The 15,554-nt window shown below is 41.2% G+C and overlaps 1 protein-coding gene across 1 annotated transcript; it reads right to left on the bottom strand.

Moving 5' to 3' along the window:
• Window positions 1-286: 286 nt before the first annotated feature.
• Window positions 287-15,055, bottom strand: dlec1 (DLEC1 cilia and flagella associated protein). Its single transcript, XM_028569905.1, has 38 exons — window positions 14,663-15,055; window positions 14,420-14,560; window positions 14,135-14,291; window positions 13,873-13,986; window positions 13,596-13,780; window positions 13,120-13,343; window positions 11,839-11,917; window positions 11,649-11,736; window positions 11,152-11,325; window positions 10,597-10,733; window positions 10,378-10,470; window positions 9,954-10,044; window positions 9,676-9,838; window positions 9,139-9,331; window positions 8,125-8,201; window positions 7,859-8,021; window positions 7,653-7,749; window positions 7,392-7,522; window positions 7,086-7,247; window positions 6,685-6,815; window positions 6,360-6,510; window positions 5,973-6,089; window positions 5,702-5,823; window positions 5,409-5,594; window positions 5,250-5,317; window positions 5,011-5,164; window positions 4,737-4,850; window positions 4,579-4,649; window positions 3,725-3,945; window positions 3,414-3,575; window positions 3,189-3,311; window positions 2,977-3,071; window positions 2,736-2,820; window positions 2,400-2,597; window positions 1,857-2,018; window positions 1,571-1,721; window positions 976-1,087; window positions 287-489 (listed from the first exon to the last, which is right to left on the bottom strand). The coding sequence occupies exons 1-38, from the start codon at window positions 14,744-14,746 to the stop codon at window positions 375-377; spliced, it is 5,091 nt and encodes a 1,696-aa protein (XP_028425706.1). The 5' UTR covers window positions 14,747-15,055; the 3' UTR covers window positions 287-374.
• Between the last annotated feature and the right edge of the window lie 499 nt (window positions 15,056-15,554).

The following is a 15,554-nucleotide window of genomic DNA, read 5'->3' as shown; positions in this document are numbered from 1 at the left end:
TATGGAACATGTAAGATAGCAGGTGATTAAGAGCCTACATGTGTCATATGAACTCACATTAATATTAAACTGCATAAATCCTTCATTAATATGTTAAAATACAGAGATTAAGTGACTGTAATTCAGTGAGGATCTATTGCAAGTCTCAACATATTACATTATTAATTGTCCTGATAGAAAACCATTCACAAGTTTGTAATTTACTGATTATTAAAAGCACTTTTATATGTAACAAAAATGACAGAGACCTGCTGTGAAGTTGTTCTTCATATTTATTTGCATTTACTTACAAAAGAACTTATAAACGAGTTGATTTAAGGAGAGCAGGTTAAATATCAGGTGGTGATTGTGTGACTGCGATGTCATGTTGACATCTAATCAGACCTGTACACTTCATCGAAGGATCCTGTTCCCTGGAGCTGCAGAGTGACGGGGGTCTTCACCAGAGGAGACTGGATTACCACAATGGCCCCGAACTCTCTGTCCTCACTAGAACATAAATAATATGCATATTCATCTGAAACGTTAGCATGTTTTGGATTTTGTAGCGAAATGTTACCATAATAGTATAAGCTTGTGATTATCCCTGTGTAGACATTGTAATGTCGCATTCAATGTCACACGGACGGCTTCAAACAATCATTCCTGCCACATTCCATAAAACAATACAACAATTCACAGCAGTGTGTGAGGAAACTCTCCAATTACCTCACACATTATAATATTGCACCATTATGCTACTTGCACACTGGTAACTTCATATTTATTTTTTGAGTGGGTGTTCTGGTATTTTGATCTTTTGTTATCTTATTTTATATTACTTATTATTTCTAGTATATTTCTTGTATTTTCTGTATGTGTGTGTGAGTGAGTATGTGTGTATGTCCTTGTAACCTGCTGCTGTAACACAGTAATTTCCCAGTTTGGGATTAGATAGAAAGTCCAACCATCTATCTATCTAATGGTGGTTGTTACCCAGGGGTGAAGCTGATCTGGAGACACTGGCTGCAGCTGGTGACCTGCAGCTCTTTCGACCTAAGAAGCCCGAAGTCTGGTGTCACTCTGAACACATGGGAGTCTCCGTCATCTGACACACACACACACACACACACACACACACACACACACACACACACACACACACACACACACACACACACAAACACAAACACACACACACACACACACACGTCAATTGTAGGTTGACAAGCTATGCGAAAACAAAGGACTATGAATCATAATTGACACTACTGACATAATTTCATGGTGTGACATCATATGCATCATTTTCTTGGCACTATAATTATTACTGCAGACAAAAGGATTTTAAGCTCTCTCATTATATTTAACAGACGATAGAAAAGCTCCAAACTAGTTATAATAAGGAAGATGAGTCAGACACCTTTCAACTGCTACAGAAAATAATGAGATAGGCCAACTATATATATATAATAATTGCCATTCCAAAGTACTGTATGTGTAAAAGAATATGCCAGAGCCAATGTAAGAGCACTGAAATGAATGCCAAGAAATACGGCAAAAAATAATAATGTAGAAGTTCGATGGTTACCTATAACTGATTTCCAGTAAGTGTGTGCTCCGTAGCTGTAGAGGCTGACTTCTATTATGTGTGTCTGCCCCACGTAGCAGAACCCAAAGTTGATGCTGTCACTGGACAGACGCATTGTAGCAAGATCCAAATGGGCACAGAGAGGCACTGTCTGCACAGAGCAGAGAAGAAATGAACTTTGAGAGGTCAACTACCTACAAATCGTTATACAGTATTGTATAATATTCCATTTTCTTTTTTTTTTTTTTACACATTTCTACAGTTGAGATTCACTACAGTGTCTGACCTGCAGGCTGTTGTTGCTGTAGTGAATCAGGAGATAATGCTGGAACCTCAGCTTCCTTCTCCCTCGGGCACATTCAATCAGTGTCACCCCGGGATAGACTTCCTCATCTGCCTGGTCCACATGATTGAGAAGGGACATGGAGCAGCGGAAAGCCACTTTCACCTGGTATTCACAGAAAAGAGTACAACTTACTGTCGAGAATATTAAGATAACAGAACAGAAGCCTTATATGACAAAAATCTATGCATTTTCCTGTCATTTCTGACAATTTGATAAACAAAAATGTATATTATGCTTGAGTAAATAAAACCCCAACTAACAACATTTTTAAATAAATCACCGAAAGAGTCCCGTACAGCCTAACTCTGGAGATAAAACTAAGATCAGCACTCATATTCAATTTTATGTTCTGCTTGTTCAACTGTTGTTTGGTAAAAAGGATTTGAATTGCTATTTTTATTCTCAATTCTTGTCCTTTGGGGCTGGCTAAAACCTCTTTGAGGGGTGCCAAAAATTCCTCATGACCGGCTCTCCTCATCTCACCTGCATGATGTGTTGTGGTTGCAGCACCAGAGACTGGCTGTCGCCAGTAGGCGGGTTGCTGGAGGTGCTGGTGTGGGCTCGAGGCTGCGGCTTGAGCACTAAAAATGGAGGCTGAGTCCCCAGTCTGAAGTGTAGGGGCATTTCAGAGTTGTTTTTCAGCTTAAGGGCCCGTGTGATGTCAAATTCACAAATTACCAGCTACGGAGAAAAACAACCGGAAAAGCGACCACTGAGCATGACTGGTCAGAAATACTGTTCACTCTTGGGATCAATACTTCAGGCGTGCACTTCCGTGTGTCAGAGTACTGTTGATTATTGAAGATTTCTCAGACCGACCTTCTCTGATTCTTCCCTTAGTAAATCACCGGCCGAGGCGTGAAACTCCAGCACCCCCTCGTCCTCCTCCATCTGCACTAACAGCCTGCAGCAACAGCGAGCCAAGAGGAAGATATGTAACTTAATCAGACCAACTCTGTGCTCCTTTTACCTAAACTGAGTTCATTTTAATTTCAAGAAACATAAATTGAGCTGGAAGCATTGGGGGTTTCGGGGACTTAGTATGATTGTAATTGCTTACACTGCAGGCTTAACGACTGCTAGTAGATCAATTCTGACAGGCTCCAAATCCAAACCCTGAGCTCTTCCGACTTTACCCGGGACACAGGCAGCCATCTGTAAACAAAAACAACACAATAATAAGGGAATTTAGGTTGGATCAGAGTCAACTTCAGTTTGCCTTTTACAGGATTTAAAATTGAAAGACACTGTTTAGTGTGTTGAGCATGTCACCTCGGAGTCTAGACTTATAAAGCCCAGAGCCAGGCCCACACATCTGGACTCACGGCCTGACCCGGAAAGAGTCAAAGGAGTGAAAGATACATGGATGGTGCCGCTGCTCTTTGCTGGAATCACCTTGGGATAAACAGCAGAAAAAGAAAATACATTACTCATATGGCTAAATGCAAGATTTAACTGTTAAAATGGAGGTATGTGGCTAAAATCTTATCTACGTACTATTTGCTGAGGTGTGATGCAGTATGGGTAATCCGAGAGGTTGCCCACATGAGGTCTGATGTGGACAGAGAGGAGATTTTTCTTTGCAGGAGATGGGTAAAGACAGGTTTCTTCTTCCTCACAGTCATCCTCGGATACATACTCCTCCTCCTCTTCTCCGCTCTGAAATCAATAGGATGATGCCGGTTTGAGCCAATGAAATGTGGGTCCACTTACTGGCATCGTAGCCATAAAAATTTCCCAGAGGCAATGTCATAAAAGTCATTAAAGTTTATGTTTGTGTTCTGTGTTGCCATGTAAATTGTACTCACAGTCGTGCTTTGGAGGGAGTTGCTCGTTCCCTCAGAACCTGGGGTCTTATTTCTTTCCCACGCTGTTTGAATGTCCCCACCAGAAATCCTTATTGCTCCACTCAGCACTTCATTGCCATCAGCATCTTTAACTGGAAAGGCGTCTCCATATGCCACCACAACATCCACCAGTTTACGGTCATTCTGATCTATGTTATATGTTTCCCAGTCCATGCGAATATCTGCCAGCAAAAAAAGATTCAGATCAGAAAAATGTACTAACCAGCTAAACTAGTTGATTGCAGTGACAATTAACAACAAAAAAGTCAGAGAGGTCACAGCCGACTGCATATTAAAGACATACTGCAATGCAGTAGTCAGACTAACACACAAACTAAGACATATTCCAAGCAGATGTTAGCATAGCTCAGGAATCCGCCTAGCAACTAAACTAAAATACAATTTATCAATTCAGAAATAAAAGCCAGAGCACAAGGGATGCACCCAAAACAGGACCAATAAAACAGGCAATAAACCTTCAAAACTATGTCCAAAACACAACCCATATCTCAGAAAACAAGCAAATATCCCAATTTATAAGTTCCACAGTGGTGGGCACCAAAGACCTTTTAAATCGTTCTGTGGAGCATCTGGCCACTCAGACTACTTGAACACCAAATTGGGGGGATGAAACTGAAGTAGAGTTATTACTGCCAATACCGTCTCTAATTAATTAGGAGTTAAACAACTATTGAAGCAGCCTTTTTAATAGAATTTGTTGATGAAAATGCTGTTACCCCAACAGACAAGAAATGTGAGTGTGCAACAATTTCTCCCTCAGATCAGGATGGTTTTTTTTAAATAATTCCACTTACCAAACATGGTGGGATTGTTGATGCGAAGAGAACGAGACACTGTGTCACCTCCAGATACGTGAGTGCCAAACCTAATGATGCAAACAGGAATGTCAAACCGAAAGATATAATGCCATCATTAGTGTATTTTAATTGGAGAAATGGACAGCGGAACAGACTGTGTGATTGGTCCCTGGTTCTGGTCATCTGGACGTGGGCCTGTCATTTGGAAGTAGAGTGGGCAGCCTGTCACCTTCATCTGCAAGGGAATGAGCGTGGGCTGGAGGTCCCCCCACCTGCAGGAGGAAAATCACATTTCAACATTATTCATTGATCTACAACAAAATGAAGAGGATGCACGCGTAAACATTGAAGCTCCTCATCTCAATTTTGCAGAAGAAAGTCAATTCTAATCCTGAAATATCTAGTTAGCATCTATTAGTATGGTCACATACTTTGCATATGAGGTGATCTCTGTATTCCCCCCACATGTCAGTGTAGGCAGTGACATCCACAGTCTGGGTCTCAAAAGGTCCCAGCATCCCAGTGTCGGGTAGGACAAAGAATGCCGCACCTTTTCCATGAGCCAGCAGGCTGCTCACAAACTCTGCCAATAGATACAGAAAGTATGAGTATGTACTCAATCTTCTTAATTTAAAAGTGAAAAGTGAAAAATAAAAGTTAAAGCATACCCTTGTGGGCTTTTTCTTCTACTTTCTTAGCTTGAAAAGAGTGAAGTGGCTTCTTGACGCATGTGAGTCTGCGATTTAAATGCAGCCCGTTTTAAATCTGCATTACAATAAAGTTAATCTTTGAGCCATTATTCAGGTCAGTGAGCTAGCTCCCCTTACCTTTTTTCTGACTGGTTATTGGGCTTTGAGGCATGGCAGGTGAAATACTCCGCCTCTATGGTGAAAGGGGCAGGGATAGCCGTTTGATTGGTTATCAATAACTGTTTAGTAACGGCTCTCTTCAAAATGACGTCATCTCCAAAGTCAAGTAACAGTGTTGATCGGCTCTCATCATCTGGGGGGGAGCTAAAAGCAAGGAACAGCGACCATGACTTACTAAACATGTATGCTATGGAGTTAGTGCAGCTAATAGGTGGTTAGATAATTTAATGATTTAAAACCAAGACAATTACCAAACACTGGGTAGCGAGTAGGACACACTGAGTTTCTTGATTTTGGAAGCCACGATGCCAACAACAAGAGGAGAGTTTGTTCCCTGGACCTCACAGAGGGCAGCCACTTCAGTCAGCTCCAGCTGGACAAATAGACAAATATTTAAAGACAATTCTCAGAAAAAGACAAAATCCAAATAGAATTGGTGCATCTTTTAGCTGCAAGCAGCACAACGTGCATCCTTCACTCTCACATTCAGACAAATCTTGAGTTAATAACTTCGGTACTTACATCTGAGTGAGAGATAAAGGTAACTGTGATCTCCAAACTGGCATTAGGTCCCAGAGTACCAGATGAGGGGTCAAAACTGGCTGTACACAGTTCAGCCTGTTTACCTTGGAGCTGTGTCTGGTGGGAAAATGTATCGCTCACATCACCAAGTATTGTCATAAAAGAGATCCTAATTTCAGCCAATTTTATCTATGAGAAAAAAAACTAATAACCATTCTCTAATTGATAATATGTACCCAAACAACCTTACATTTTATATGGATTATGCACTGCAAACATGCATACAGACTCAGGCTTTTCTTTTTTTTTTTTTTCATGATTTTAATGCAGCATTCATTCTTCTTACAGTAAGTTAAGTGGTTATAAAATGTAGTGAAGCCAGCATACCATCCAGCTAAAGTGTGAAGGCAGCAGTGTCTGGTTGAATAGAGTGATGGTCGCCTTGGCAGGAACTCCAACGTAGAGTTCAGAGAGGAGCAGCTCACAGTTGAGCAGACACACCTGAGGAGACTGCACATCTGCTCGCACCGACAGGTGACTGCAACGGACACACAGGTGGTGTCACTTGTTCTCAACAGGACACTGAGTAATATCATTAGTGTTGTCAGGGCTGGTCCCTTTGCACCACTTAACAGACCCTAAGTTCAAGCTGCCTTTAAATACAATGTTCATTGAGGGAGCAGTGAAGTTGTACGCAGCTGAGCATCCTTACCATCCTGTTCCATTCTCCACAGTCAACTCCAGCTCTGTTTCATATTGCTGGCAGAATTGGGGTCTGAAAAGCACATCCACACTGCAAGAGGCCAATGGGGGCAGCACACCTCTGCACGGCTCTACTATAATCTAAGCAATAGAGATTCATATAGATTGATCATACTTTTTATCACAAATGTGTTCCTACATTAGTCCACTGTACAATACATACTTTTTCATGGCAGACATGTTGACATGTCATAGTAGGAAAAGCACAGGTGTATTCAAAACCATTAATGATGGCTGCATTCCACTTAGCCCTGGTATTGTGCATGCTGACTCACTGATATAGCTTACTGACACTTGATGGAATTGAGCCTATGACTAAGTCAAAATATCTGCTGTGAAAAAGGTCCATACCTGTGTGTCTTCATGGTCCTGCTGACTACTATGCCTCTCCATCAATGTCCAGGAGGCCTCCAGCTGGGTGATGTTAGTGAGGAGCAGCGCGGTCTGTGTCTGCTCCCGGAGCTTCAAGAGCCCAAACTCCACACTGGGCACGCTGAGGGTCACTATAGGACCCTATACAAAATCAAACAATGAGCATAAAGAGATCACAGCAACAAACTACCAATGTGGAATAGAAAAGCATTTTGTGAATATGTTAGCTAGGACATGTTTAGTTATTTTGTGATGGTGTTAAGATGTAGTCCATAACCCTTTTACCTTAAAAGAGACTTCAACGGCCAGAGTGACGGGCTCATGGCGATGCTCTATGTGGCAAACCAGACTGGTCACAACCCTGTCTGGTTTCCCTCCACTCAAAATCAGGTCGAAATCGAAACACTCGTTCTCCTCTAGACCCACACAGGACAAATCCAATAATAATGAACCGATAAATCAACGATATGAAATGCTGTTAACAATTCATATTGTACAATTTAAAGGACGTTTCTGTATTATTCTACGTTGTACTGTGTGACACACCTATTCTACCATTAGAGGGCTCTACTTCTATTACGTGGCTGCTGCTGCTCATTGTCTCCCATTGAAAAAAGATGCAGGTTTTGCTGTGGTTCCACATCTAATACACACAAAACACAGAAACACCATGTATATAACTGTAATGATTTGATGGAAATCTCATTTCTGTCAATTATAGTTAACAGAAGGAGAAAAGTGACTTAAATAACCTTGAATTGCCTGCGGGTGGTCGTGCAAATAAAAATCTCTCCGGGGATTACAAAAGCGTAGGGCTCCAGTAGGACCTGGTACGGCTCTGTAGAGCCCTTGACCTCTATCTCCATGACGATGACATCACTCACCTTGGAGCCAGTGCGCACAGGCTGAAGGACACTAGATTTACACACACACACACACACACACACACACACATTACATATTAATATTTACAATACACGCTTCTACCACTGTTCATACAAAGTCACATGAACTTTACCCAATGTCACTGGGCTCTGGTGGCAGCTGGGGGACATCCCTCAGGACTAAGTGACAAACACTGTGGTAATCCTTCAACTTCAAGAAAACACAAACATTTTTAATAGGACATGAAATAAATATCAGCTTTGAGCATCTAAACAGGAGACTCGTAATGTAAAGAAACACCTCATTCTTAAAGCATAACTAGGGTTATCATTAGGGTTGGGTACCGAAACTCGGTGCCAATAGGGAACCGGTGCCGACGTAAACGGTAGTAACGAGAAGGAATAAGAACGAAAGTTTCGGTGCCTGACTTTACACTACACCTGACAGCATGTAACGTTAGCCTACCTTTAGCTAGCAGCTGGATTAATCACGGTTAAAATGCTGACAGCTAACGTTAAACAGTGTAAAGTGTGACTGTATTTCACTGTGGAGGACTTCAACAGCGGGATGTAACAGTCTGCACTGCAGCGCAGCAGCTGCCGTTGTCGCAATTCCTAGATATACAGTATGTTTATATGGTCGGAATTAAACAACACAGACGGTGCGTTCACTTGCAGCTGCCGTTGTCGGAATTAAACAACACAGACGGTGCGTTCACTTGCAGCTGCCATTGTCGGAATTAAACAACACAGATTCACTTAAAACTGGTAGCCTCGTGGTGCATTGACAGTAATTGTAAAATACCCTTTTCCCATCTGGGGTTCAACAGCAATTTACTGGTGAAATAAGTTATTGTTATTGTTATAGTTATTACGTTATTATTAAATCTTTAATTTTGACCATGGCCTTAGCAATAAACAAGTCACTGACTGTTGTTTACTACCCTTATTTTTTTTTTTTTTATTTATTTATTTTTTTTTTAACTTTATTGAAAAGTACCGGTTCAGGCACCGTTTAGGCACCGGCACCGTTTTAAAAGTATCGATTTAGCACCGGAATCAAAAAAACAAAACAAAACGATACCCAACCCTAGTTATCATAAACCCCTGATTCCTGTTTTCTGTTATTTATCCTGAGTCTTCTGTACCTCTTTAGGAGAGAAGGTGAATAGAAACTCTTGTTCCTGGCAGGGGGCCAGAACCCCTGTTATGGGGCTGACGTGGAAAACATCGTCTGTGGCCAGGTGGAACTGGATATGGGAGGGCTCTGGGGTTTCCCCTGGAAGCAGAGGGTGCAGGTTTGGCTTCATGATCTGCCAGTGGAAAGGCAGCTCCAAGTGGCTTCAGCCCCAGAGAGAGAGAGATAGAGAGAGATATGTAAAGTGATATTTAATGATCCCTGAAGGAAAACTCTTTTTCTACTTGTGCTGCCGCACAGGGTCAGTGACAGAGCAGCTTGTGGTTAATCAGTATTTAGTTTCTTACTCAAGAACACTTCAACTAAATAAATTCTGCCAACACTGGGGCTTGAATCCCAGCGCTCCAATTTAAGAGTGGTCTCCCTTCTCACTAGGTTATCCTGTGGCCACAACGGTTGTACTTGTGGAGAGGCATGAGATTAAAACATTTTAAAAACATGATACTATATCATGCTTCGTTGTGATGATATATGATGTGAGGCTTACACATTGTTTCTAATGATGACTTTTTTCTGTTGCCCAGAATGAGGGTTACATGGGCTGAAACGGACAAAGTGCTCTGCAGTGAGATCATGCACCTCTCCCACCACAGGAGGCTCAGTCTTCCCAGATATAGACACAAGCTCAAGTGCAATCAGCTGGCCCAAACCTGGGAAACACACACACATTATAGAGACATCCAAATAAGCACATTTTACCTTAGATTAGATGAATTTCAAATTACGATGTTTTTTAACAGTGCTTCGATCACTGAAAAGATTCACCTTCAATGGATATGTCTTTCACCTGGCAGTTGTCACACACAATAGTGAACATTTGACAGCTCTTCTCAGCAGTGGTGGGAAAGAAAACCACCTGCACACACACACACACACACACACACACACACACACACACACACACACACACACACACACACACACACACACACACACACACACACACACACACACACACACACACACACACACACACACACACACAGAATTTCTACGTGCACACAGCTAGTGAAACCTGCATCTAAAAACTGTGAAGTAAGCTGAGAAACCTTAAAATCCTCTAAGTGAGAGTTGCTATTGTGGATTTAATCCAGTCAGTGGTTTTAATCCAGTCAAATAACACATGACTCTAAAGCATTGTATCTACATACAGTATTTTTCTTTTAATTTACCCCAATAACACACTCACCTCCACTACAGTGGCCTCTCCTGGCTGCAGCACAAAAAGAGACGGGCTGACTGCAAAGGGGGGCTGCTCAGAAAAGTAAGTTCTTGCCACAGACTATATAAAGAAAGAAAAACAGATAAACAGTCAAGCACATGAGGAATACCTTCTTTTACTAAAACTAAATATTTTGGTATATATTATAAGTAAGTAACCAATCGCCACAATGAAACAGTATCTTACCCTGAGGTTTGAGGCTGGCCACTGGTTCTTGGGGATGACGCAGAAGGTCCCAGCACTGAGGCCAATATTTTGGCACAGGAACTCAACACATTTTACTCCTCCGATCAGACAAGAACCACAGTTCAGAACTCTTGGTACTGCACAATAATTAGGGGGAAACAAATCAATAATGCATGATCGAATAAAGTACACTCATAAATAGATAGATAGATGGATGGATGGATGGATGGTGTTTGGTGTTTTAAGAACCCAATATTATCTTCCAGGCAGCGCTGCCTGGCACTAGGATTAGGCAATGGTTAGGGTTAGGGCTTGGGTTAAGGTTAGGGTTAGGTGCCTTGAAGTCGACGGTCGCAGCGCTGCCTTGAAGTCGACGTTGGGGGCTTAAAACACCATTGAGCATGGATGGATGGATGGATAGATAGATAGATAGATATATAGATAGATAGATATATAGATAGATAGATAGATAGATAGATAGATAGATAGATAGATAGACTTTATTAATCCCAAATTAACAACAACGTTGGGTTGGTAGATTGTAATGAGACTCACATGTGAGTATTGGAGGGGGTCTTCTGGCCACGATGGGCACCACGAGCAGGAGTTCAGCCTGGGTCTCCACCACTATGAAGTCCTCATAATCCCCCAGGGAGTCTGGAGCGAAGCGCACTGTGTACTTACAGCTCATCCCTGGGGCAACAACACCACCCTCACCAGGGAATCTCCCTGCCAAAAAATATCTGAATATCAATCCCTTTTTACATTGTACCAGTGTCATTCTCTACATTCACGTGTGTGCAATTCATCTTCTCATACTCATGCTTAATACAGTAGGTGGTGCTGATGTTCACTTACAGGATCCAACAGCAACACAGGAATGCACAAAACCACAAATTACATTCCAGATATGCATGACTTTATTTGCCAAACTCTCTGGCATTCCTTTCTGATACAGTCACTAACATTTGACACTTGATCATTTCCTCACTACCAACAGTAACAGGTATAAGTAGCTATGTAATTAAATCAAAACAAAAGGAAGAGCTCACCCAGTCCAATAGAGAAGTAAGGAGTGGTAGGAGGGATGACCCGGACAGTACGGCTTGCAGAAGTCAAGTTTTTCAGCTCCAGACTAGTCTAGAACAAGACAGGGCATGTAACTGTGCATCATCTCATTGACAAACATTAAGTAGTCCTGTGTTAAGTTATAATGGTTTAGTAGAAGTCACTGAAATCTACCTCATATACATGTCCCACACTGTAGTCAGAGAAAACCACCACTGCAGGTTTTGCTAAAAAGACTGGGTCATCAGTTGAGCTTCAGGGAGAAAGAGCACAAAAACAACACCTAAGTATCCTGTCTGTTCTCAAATAAGACGATCTTACAGGAATTGGTGAGCTGGGTAACAAGCTACTAATGCCAGCATTACTTTCTACATAAAACCACAAAGCAAGCATTTCTAATTTTACTTTCTTCATCTGCTAAAGAAAAACTTTTTGCTTTTGCTTTTGGGTCAGATCCAAGCTGGAGCTCCTGAAGCAGGAAGGGGTTCTTGTGACTTCAACTAAATAAATTCTGCCAACACTGGGGCTTGAATCCCAGCGCTCCAATTTAAGAGTGAGCATTCATCATTATCATCCACAGTGTGTGTGCATATAAGGCATGAATGAAAGTAGAGTCATGCATATATTCACAAACATGAACCTGGCATCCTGTTCCTTTACACATACAGTAAAAACAAAAAGTTATCAATGCATATGTACAGAGTTATTGCTATCTTATTTCAAATTACTTGTTGCAGAGTTACCACACTTACCACAAACGTGGTAGATCTTGCTGACATGACAGCAGTCTACTATAGCCTCTCACCGTTAGTTGTGGCAAACAGTGTTGTATCCACAGGCAGAATATAAGTCAACCTGTCTCTTTCAATGCACACATGGGTCTCACTGCAGTTTGTGTCTTGTTTTACCTTCAGATGAAACCCTCTATCTGTGTTTGTCTCAAATGGTTGGTCAACATTTTATCTCAGGAAAATGCATTTGCAATGCCTGATTTGATTAAGGATTTAATGTGATAGTCAGATGGAGAAAAAAATGTTTTTTTTGTCCTGAGATTTTAACTGCAAGCTTGGCACAAAACATTTATTGTTTTTCACAGTTGGTATAATTCTCAAACCATTAAAACAGAAATACTAATAATATGAGGATCAAGAAACACAGCCTGGCAGATGCACTTTACGATAAATTATGTAATGTCAGGAGTATCAAGTTACAAGTCTCTGCTTTGGAATAAAAGGTGCACTCTGGTAAAGAGTACAGTGTTTGCAGTTCATATTGAAGAGGGATTGTCTGACGTACGCCTATTGTATTTCGTCAAGTATTACCCATACAACATTTTCATATATAACCCACAATGTCAATATCCTGCCTTTTTATATATCTTGCTCTATGACACAATGATAAGCAGGTACTGTAAAATGATGACACTGGCACTTTTACTCAGCACATTTCAGGTACCTTTGCTCATCCATCTCTTTCCTCACATGCTCTGTCTTCCCCACTTTGGTCCTGGGCCGTACGAGGGATGCGCAACTTTGCTGTGCATTCGGTGGAAGGAAACGAGGATTGCGCAGGAAACTGTGTCGATCTTTCAGCTTCTGAAGTTTTTCCCATCCCTCTGCCCGATCCTTTGCGCTTGGCTCATCCTTCCACTTTGGTCTGGGTTTGGACTGGTTGGGCCTCTGTGAAACATATGTATAGTACACTGATGTAATCAAGACTCTTCATCCCAGAGGAACTCTGGCTTGCCAAATCAGAATTTCAAAACTCTTTTTTTTTATGTTTATCCCTGTTGTCTTCCTTTTTTCAATTAGTCTTTTGTTTCAGGTGAGTATCTACTCTTTTTAATTGTAATATGAGTATTTTAGATTCTATCTGTGTAAAATGTATCTCGATAGCTCTGTCTTATCGGGTGTAGGTTTGTGACTCCTCACCTCCCTAGAAGTTTTCGTCCTGTTTGGGGTATCTAAGCTGGATTCAAGCGTCAGGCTGAGATCTGATTCATTCATTCCTGAGACAATCTCTTTTGAACTGGGAATTAGAGTATAACCATCATCCTGAGGCTCCCTGGACACGTGCATGGCGTAAGCGATGGTGGGTTTGCCAGGATTTGATTTCACTGACAGGAAAAGGATAAGTGAAATGATGAGCCAAAGCACACCGCACCGGCCATTAATAAATTAAGATGAATCCAAAAAGGGAGTCATGTACTTGCTGCTGGTGCTTCCACCCGTGGTTTTTGTGTAGTTAAGTAGTCCTGTGGGGAAATGAGGTTGTTCATTTCCAGAAGATCTTTGTCTACACACCAGGAAAAGGCTGATTTGACTGAAAATAGACATAAGACATAACATCAAATAACATCTCTGGTATATTCAAAGTAAATACAGTATCTATATATATAGACAGTTACAGGACCTCTTCTTTACAGCAGTATGACATATTATATCAATTCATGACAATGTTTCCATCTCACCTGTGAGGAGGCCCTGGTGATCATAAAAATCTCCCATCTCCTCTTTCATTCTCTCATAAGCCTGGCTTTCTGTGGCTGCAGCCCGAGCTCTGGCCTGAATTATATGACTCTCCAGCATGTCAGCCTCTTTTATACGCAGGCTGTATTCAGAATGAGCCTATATGTGATTGAAATAAAGCACAATAAAAATAACAGATATATATCATTGTGATATTTCATCTACTGACATTGCATTGTGAAGTCTGCAGTACAGTTTTGCAGTGTTGCTAGTAGCTAGGTTGTTACCTGTTGAAGCTCTGCAACATATCTGTCATGGTAGCTGCTTCGTCCATTCTTTGTCTTGATGAGGTTAGACAAGGTGTCTTTCCCGATGATGTCTTTTGTGTAAAGGTCCTTAAATGTGCTTGCTAACACATGGGAGATGTCCTAATGTAACGTTACAAGAAAGAGATAGTTTTAAAATGTGATTCTTAGTGTGAAGTTGACTTACGCTTATAAGTCATTTTTAGCAGGAGGTGTTCTTCATACCTGTGACTTTGCTGATGCGGGTCTGTGACTGTTCACAGACGGATCAATCCGCGATTTTTCTCTCGTCTCTGGTTCTTCTAGCATGGTACAGAAGCACTGACCCACTCATGTAGCTAGCTAACTGTGCTAATTTCCTAGCTAAACAGCTAGCTAACGTTATGCTAGTTATCTATAAATTAGTTAATTAGCGATAACTAGTTTATTAGCACATAAAGTCAATGTCAAAACAGGCATGTGGCTACTTGCTGCTTTTCCGCCATATTTGTGTACATGTGGTTGCCATAGCGACAGCCAAAGCTACACCCGCTGTATATGTCAATGGTTGCACTGGAAGGATATTTCAAACAAGCTCTCTCTCTCACACACACACACACACACACACACGCACGCACGCACGCACGCACGCACGCACGCACACACACACACACACACACACACACACACACACACACACACATTCACACACACACACACACACACACACACACACAGTTTTTATCATTACACAGCCTTTATTTTTGTACATTTTAACTGAACAATGTACATCGCCTAAGCCAAAAGGTTTAGCAACCACTGGTTTAATTTTTAACAATATTTAGCCTAATGTATGTATGTAAGGCTACTGCTATGTAGCCTATAAGATTTTAAAAGTAGGATAAAAAATTTCCCTAAAAATACTCAAATAAAGTATAAGTAAGCTAGGCTACCTGCAAATTGCACTTATTTACTGAACATGAGTAAATGTACTTATTTACTTTCCACTGCCTTATAAAACTAAGCCTATATGAATCCAGTAATATACTACTGGCCTTAGCCTATACTCTGCAAAAACTTCAACTAAAGAACAGAAGTTTCCCTGCTGTCTTAAATTTCACTCAAACATTGACTAAAT

This window comes from Perca flavescens, chromosome 22 (assembly GCF_004354835.1).
Source record: "Perca flavescens isolate YP-PL-M2 chromosome 22, PFLA_1.0, whole genome shotgun sequence".
Classification (NCBI taxonomy): domain Eukaryota; kingdom Metazoa; phylum Chordata; class Actinopteri; order Perciformes; family Percidae; genus Perca; species Perca flavescens.
The sequence above is the reverse complement of the archived record's forward strand: the minus strand, read 5'-3'. Positions and strand labels throughout refer to the sequence as shown.

What these genes read in the sequence shown, in the direction of transcription:
- dlec1 (XM_028569905.1), bottom strand. Translation starts at nt 14,746, where the DNA reads ATGCTAGAAGAACCAGAGACGAGAGAAAAATCGCGGATTGATCCGTCT. An exon ending in CAACAATCCCACCATGTTTG is followed by an intron (nt 3,946 to 4,578) that starts GTAAGTGGAATT and finishes TTTTGCTGGCAG; the next exon opens with ATATTCGCATGGACTGGGAA. An exon ending in TTACTGGAAATCAGTTATAG is followed by an intron (nt 1,088 to 1,570) that starts GTAACCATCGAA and finishes TGTGTGTGTCAG; the next exon opens with ATGACGGAGACTCCCATGTG.